This window comes from Mauremys reevesii, linkage group 16 (genome assembly GCF_016161935.1).
Source record: "Mauremys reevesii isolate NIE-2019 linkage group 16, ASM1616193v1, whole genome shotgun sequence".
NCBI lineage: Eukaryota > Metazoa > Chordata > Testudines > Geoemydidae > Mauremys > Mauremys reevesii.
Window position 1 is genome coordinate 27,497,926 of NC_052638.1, and position 6,574 is coordinate 27,504,499.

The 6,574-nt window shown below is 43.7% G+C and overlaps 1 protein-coding gene across 1 annotated transcript; it reads right to left on the bottom strand.

The window, feature by feature from the left end:
* Positions 1-1,738: 1,738 nt before the first annotated feature.
* LOC120384538 (chemokine-like factor) lies at positions 1,739-5,555 on the bottom strand. The gene is made up of 4 exons (XM_039503390.1): positions 5,265-5,555; positions 4,829-4,987; positions 4,073-4,168; positions 1,739-2,168 (listed from the first exon to the last, which is right to left on the bottom strand). Exons 1-4 carry the CDS (start codon positions 5,325-5,327, stop codon positions 2,064-2,066), a joined length of 423 nt encoding a protein of 140 aa, XP_039359324.1. The 5' UTR covers positions 5,328-5,555; the 3' UTR covers positions 1,739-2,063.
* Positions 5,556-6,574: the final 1,019 nt, after the last annotated feature.

Below are 6,574 nucleotides of genomic sequence, written 5' to 3' on the forward strand. Positions count from 1 at the left end.
ACAGAGGCAAGAGCTCAAGTCTAAGATGGAATTAAATGTATGAATGAAAAAAATATAGAAAAGTACAGAAGCGGATTTAGTAGTACTGTAGTAAGGATCTATAATGGAATTTTCAGAGATGGGTCTAGCCCAGGGGTTCTCAAACTTCATTGCACTGCGACCCCCTTCTGACAACAAAAAATACTACATGACCCCACGAGGGGGTGCCAAAGCCTAAGCCCCAGGCAGGGGAAGAGGGGGCAAAGCCCAAGCCCCGCTGCCCCAGGCAGGGGGGCCAAAGCCCAAGGACTTCAGCTCCAGGCAGGTAGTCTGTAACCTGAGCCCACCACCCAGGGCTGAAGCCCTGGGGCTTTGACTTTGGCCCCAGGTGGTGGGGTTTGGGCTTAAGCCCTGGGCCCCAGCAAGTCTTAACACCTGCCTTGGTGACCCCATTAAAATGGAGTTGCGACCCACTTTGGGATCCCAACCCAGTTTGAGAATTGCTGGTCTAGAGCCAGGGTCCAAGTGCTATCTCTGTGTCTTCCTTTTCCCTGGAGGAATTTGCAGAGGCTACCTCTTGCAATTTTCATCTATTCACTTCTGTGGAGAAGCAAACCCAAGCTTTTGCTATTCCTCACCCTGACAAATAATGAGAAGGAACAGTGTTGAAATTCACCAAACTTTCACTTCCCTATTCAGAAATCACCTGCTTAGGAGTGAGAAGAGCCCTTAGTGGCGATAGATGCAAAATGTTTGCAAAGGTCAATTTTAACACACAGCCCATTTTCCTTGTTTACTGTTTGACATATTCTTTGCATCAGGCAATTTATGACTATTGCACCGTGCTTATACTTAGCACTTTAAGTATAAAGTATAAAGCACCGTGCTTTAAACTACAACTTACTATTCAATTTGAACAGATAAGCTTTGGTTCTGAACTGTGCTTGACCTTTAATGTTGTACTCTGAACAGAGCACAACAGCTTCTTCAGCAGCTATTTCCATTGAAATTGCAGTGCTGTTTGTAGAAAATCAAATACATCTTAGCCCAAATTCTGTCCAATACTTTCATTGTACATTAGCACTTACTATTTATGGCATTACTATAATTCTGTTATGCTAAGGTTCATATTTCTAAGTAAGACTAGATTTTTTTGTTCGGTCTTCAGAATATAAAAGATAAGTCAGAAGATTAAAACTCAAACAGGTTTCAGTAAAATTATTTCTGCAGAATCTCCACATACTCAATGAATGTTTCATCAGCCAATTTGAGTTATTTTTCACAAAAAATGAACATACTTTTTGCACATAGTTGCACTTATTAGCACTGCCTTTCTTATTTGTTATAATTTTTGAGACTGTATTTTTCCAGATGGAAAAACATCCAGCCTCAGTGAACAAAACTCCTGAGTTTACAGAAATTGTAAAGAACACAATCATTAAATCCTTAGTTAAGAAAAGGACTGGTATTTCAAAGTCTGTTTTGGGTTACATAGCACTACTCGTCCAATGAGAAATAAGACTAATTCTAAGGGTCAGATTCTGATACCTTTACTCATAACAAATAATACTTTACTTCACAGTGATCCCATTAACTGGCCCACCTGTAGAGTAAGATGCTATTCAACATGACTGTGGATGTCAAAATCGGTCTCTAAATATATCTGGCAGGAAAAGACTCGTGTTAATTCAAATAATTCTTGCTTGAAGTACAGTTACTACTTACCTACTGAAATAATACATTTAGATCCATTTGTATTTTCAATTTTATTATATAAACACTTCTGTAGAAAATTAGATTTTTTTAACAAGTGAAAATGTATCAAGTTTACCAAAACACATAGAACAATATTTAAAGTTAACACTGGTAAAATGTAGTCTAGAAAAATCCATGGGAATTTAAAGAAAGTTAGTGTGAAAAAGTAAACTAATTAAAAAACACACACAGGAAAATATTGTCATTCTAAGACGAACATGTTAAACCCTTTAAGAAAAATACATAGGCTAATAAAGAAACAAGTATCCTATTAATCAATAGGCATTTAAAGTGGAGAATAAATCAGTCTCTTGGTAAATTGGTCATTCTTATCTGGTAATAACATTCCTTCCTCTTGGCTTATTAAATGTAATCTTCTTGAAAAGAAGAACAGAATCTGCAATACAAAGAACAACCAACAGAAGACCAAAGACCTGCAAATAAAAAGAAAACTGTTTTCTCCTATGCACATCACAGTTAGTTGTTTATCGTCTTTACCTTTCATTGTAATAACTCATGCATTACCAATTCTGAGCAGATGCAGTTGTTACAGATCACTAAATTGGTCCTGCCCTTCTAAATGTTTCTGGATATTTGATTTGTGATGACTGAGAAACTCAGTGTTCTCCATACTTTAGGTCAGATATGCTGCAATCTCTCATTAAATGACTTTCCCCTTATGCTCTGGCAATCATCTTCACCCTGACCTTGCTTGCCCTTCATCTGTCATCTCAGAATAGGAAGTGACTCAGTCTCCATGGAAACCAGACTACAGACATGCTTCTTTATGTGAGATTATGCTTTCCTCCAGAACCAAATCTCTTATGTCTGTGTAAGGGATGATCTACTTAATGGTTTTGGACTGCAGTAAACACAGTGTTTGCAGATGCAAGGCTAGAAGAAAAAGATATTTTTCTCTTTCAGAAGTTCTGACGTGAAAAACTCTGAATTGACAAGAAGTTACCTTATTTAATGTTTAAAATGTGAATACTTGTTATTAAAATGTGGGGCTAACTCATTATAAAATTTCAGTCACAAGGAAGCAAAACAAGTGTCACCTAAGAGTCCTGTTTAACAATGTCTGCTGCAGAGTTAACTTGGGTTCTTATGTGGGTGTTGCCCTAAGCCCCTGCCTGTCCACACATAAAGCACCAAGTTTGGTGATGCTTTAAACCTGTGCTAGGTGGTCTGGCTGGGGGTACAGGCTAGACCTTGGGTGCCACTTTAACTTGGGCTGGTCACCCACCCATTTTTCAGTGAAGAAGCCAAATCCCTAAAGTGATGATAGTTCCTTCAATGCCTTCCCACAATTCACTAGGGAAGAATCATGGAGCAGCTCTGCTTATCACAGCTACCTTGGGATATACTCCCCAGAGGTCTAGCAATTATATTATGCAATTTGGGTCTCTTTCAGTTTTTCTTCAGAATGTTCACTCCCCCAAGATTTCTTTATTTCACATGGTCATTCTCTGTTAGATAGAAAAAGAATGATTGTGTCTTAGCTGTCACCCAGGAGGAAACTATCCTTTACTATTTCAGTGCATATCACTTGGCCTGAGTGCCTGGACTCAGATCTGAAAAGAATCTGGTGTGTTTTCTTAAGTGCACCACCTTTCTGTGACACGGTTGCTGCTAAAATGCATTACTTGTCTTAAGTGTAGTAGTGAAGATTTTATTTCTTTTAGAATGGGAGTTTGTTGTTTTAGTTTTAGTAAACAACCTGCTCATAATAGGATGAATGGGGTTTTTGGACATGACTAAATCCAGATTTGTAAAACCAATTTCTCAAGTGTGTAAGGGGTGGGGGGAGAGAATCTGCTTCTCTCCCTCCTGGCAATTGTAATATCCTTATTCATTTTGCCCAAATATCTGTTTTATTAGGCTTGGCTTTAATCTCCTGCATCATGGCAGCCAATAATAAGTCCTCAATCTTTTTATCCTGAATATGTGCAGTGCTTTCTGCTGCTGTAGCTTTTAACTCAACTTTAAATTCTAGAGATTGCTCACACAGGAGCCAATCCTATCAAACGTTTAATCCAGCACAGTCACTTATTTTGGAATATTTGTAAAACTTTCTTTTAATTTGCTTCAGTTGTCAGCACTGGAACAAAATGACAGCTTTGCACACTATGGCTCATAGCTGTATGTATGAAGAACTCAGTGTGAGAGTTCCTGTTTTTATTATTTGACATATTTTAAAATGTCAAAAATTAGGACAGATTTATTTTGAGGAAAAAAGAACAGTAATATTTGTTACACGAGAATAACTAAATATTTAAACATTTAAGCCATCTCAATTTTAATAGTATAATTTAATACTATAAATTCCCCTACTTACTCCTCCAACCAGAGTCCCAGTCGTGGTCTTGATTATTATTGCACACAGGCACACAATGATAAAGAACAAAACTGCAATCAGTGAGTTGAAAATATCCTGAAAATATATTATAAAACATAATTAACTTTCATTAAAGTACATGGCTAACAAATACTGAAATGTGTACTTGCAGCATATAGCAGTCTTATTTTACTCCTTGAAGGAAGTCGGTGAAAAAATATATTTGTCATGCTTAAAAACATTAAATGATTGCAAATATTCCCAACGTTGTTATTACTTGCCAAGAAACAAAATCTTGTTGCCACTGAAATGGGATTAGGTAATGTCCATATCTAATCTAGAGTGACACCAAGTGGCATGATACTAAAAATTGCATTCCTGAAATACCCCCCTTTGTCTGAGCCCTGGTCTACATACAGCATACACTATGAATTTTATGTCTGGGTGTTTTATTCATTTGATATTGTTAGTAGTGAGAGTTTTTGTAATGCTAATATATTCATTATTTAAAAGATTAGCTCACTTTAAAACAAAAGAATTAATACAAGAGAGCGATTATGATCTTTTCCCCTAGGCAGAACTGGACAGTAGCTGCATCTTACCTTTGCAGAACTGGTGCTTACATTTTTTGGAAATAATATGGAGCCTGTTCACAACTGTTAATTAATTAGGCACTAGCCCAACACTTGTTTTTATGCATAAATCACCAAACACATACACACACTTGCATTTTAAAAGATACAAATCAATACTTACAGCTAAAGGCCAAAAGAAGAATTTCATCTTTTTATCTAGTTTGAGCAAGTAGAGCAGAAAGAATAACACAGTGATGACAAACTCCATGACTGCCAGTGCTATAAAGGCTTCATGGGATTTCGAGGCAGCAAAACAGACGAATGTTACAAATGCAACAACCTGGAAGAATAACGGCAGAATTACTAACGTCCTCCACGGTCATTTGAGCACGGGGTCAACATGTAGCTCTGTACCCCGTGCCCCACTGCCCGGCCCCGCGCTGGCCCCGTCTCCGCTCATTCAAGGACCGACCTGAAGCCCCTTAAAGCCACTGGGACACTTAATGTACTTCAGGGGGGTTAGCGGACGGCAGTGGGCGCTGCGCACCGCTCAGCCCGCCCCGCCCGCGCCCCAGGGGCTCGCCCGGCGCCTCCGCCCAGCCAGCCTGTCCTCGTACCAGGCGGGCGATTTTCAGCGCCCCCGGCAGGGAGCGGGGGTAGCCGGTGTTCACCTCCACCATGGCGCGCGGGGGCGCGGGACCGGGCGGCGGCTGCTGCTGCTGCTGCGGGGCGGTGCCGGAACCAACTGCAGCGGCCGTTGGGCGCGCGCGCGTCTGAGCGGCCCCCGCGCACAGAAGGGGCTGGGCAGGGGAAGCCAGGGTCGCTCGTGCAGCTCCACCTAACCCAGCCCTGAGGCAGAGCCAGCCTGCTGCTGCCCACTCTCCAGCCCCCACCTCTGTATGCCAACTTCATACAGCCCACCCACCCCTGTATAGCTAACCCCCCCAGCAAACCCCCTCCCCCCGCAGAGCCAGCTTCCCACAACCCTCCACCTCCTGTATAACCCCACCCCGTATAGCTAACCCTCCTCCTCCAGCCCCCAGCTAACCCCTCCCCGCAGAGCCAGCTTCCCACAACCCTCCACCTCCTGTATAACCCCACCCTGTATAGCTAACCCCTCCCCTGCAGAGCCAGCTTCCCACAACCCTCCACCTCCTGTATAACCCCACCCCGTATAGCTAACCCCTCCTCCAGCCCCCAGCTAACCCCTCCCTGCAGAGCCAGCTTCCCACAACCCTCCACCTCCTGTATAACCCCCACCCCTGTATAGCTAACCCCTCCTCCAGCCCCCAGCTAACCCCTCCCCGCAGAGCCAGCTTCCCACAACCTCCACCTCCTGTATAACCCCCACCCTGCATAGCTAACCCCCTCCTCCAGCCCCAGCTAACCCCTCCCCTGCAGAACCAGCTTCCCACAACCCTCCACCTCCTGTATAACTAACCCCTCCAGCCCCTGTATAGCTAACCCCTCCCCTGCAGAGCCAGCTTCCCACAACCCTCCACCTCCTGTATAACCCCCACCCTGTATAGCTAACCCCTCCTCCAGCCCCCAGCTAACCTCCCCGCAGAGCCAGCTTCCCACAACCCTCCACCGCCTGTATAACCCCCACCCTGTATAGCTAACCCCCTCCTCCAGCCCCCAGCTAACCCCTCCCCTGCAGAGCCAGCTTCCCACAACCTCTACCTCCTGTATAACCCCACCCTGTATAGCTAACCCCCTCCTCCAGCCCCCAGCTAACCCCTCCCCTGCAGAGCCAGCTTCCCACAACCTCCACCTCCTGTATAACCCCCACCCTGTATAGCTAACCCCTCCCCTGCAGAGCCAGCTTCCCACAACCCTCCACCTCCTGTATAAACCCCCACCCCTGTATAGCTAACCCCCTCCTCCAGCCCCCATAGCTAACCTTCTCCCTCTCTCAGCCCCCACA

What these genes read in the sequence shown, in the direction of transcription:
- LOC120384538 (XM_039503390.1), bottom strand. Translation starts at nt 5,327, where the DNA reads ATGGTGGAGGTGAACACCGGCTACCCCCGCTCCCTGCCGGGGGCGCTG. An exon ending in TCTTCTTTTGGCCTTTAGCT is followed by an intron (nt 4,169 to 4,828) that starts GTAAGTATTGAT and finishes ATATATTTTCAG; the next exon opens with GATATTTTCAACTCACTGAT. An exon ending in CTGGGACTCTGGTTGGAGGA is followed by an intron (nt 2,169 to 4,072) that starts GTAAGTAGGGGA and finishes TTTTATTTGCAG; the next exon opens with GTCTTTGGTCTTCTGTTGGT.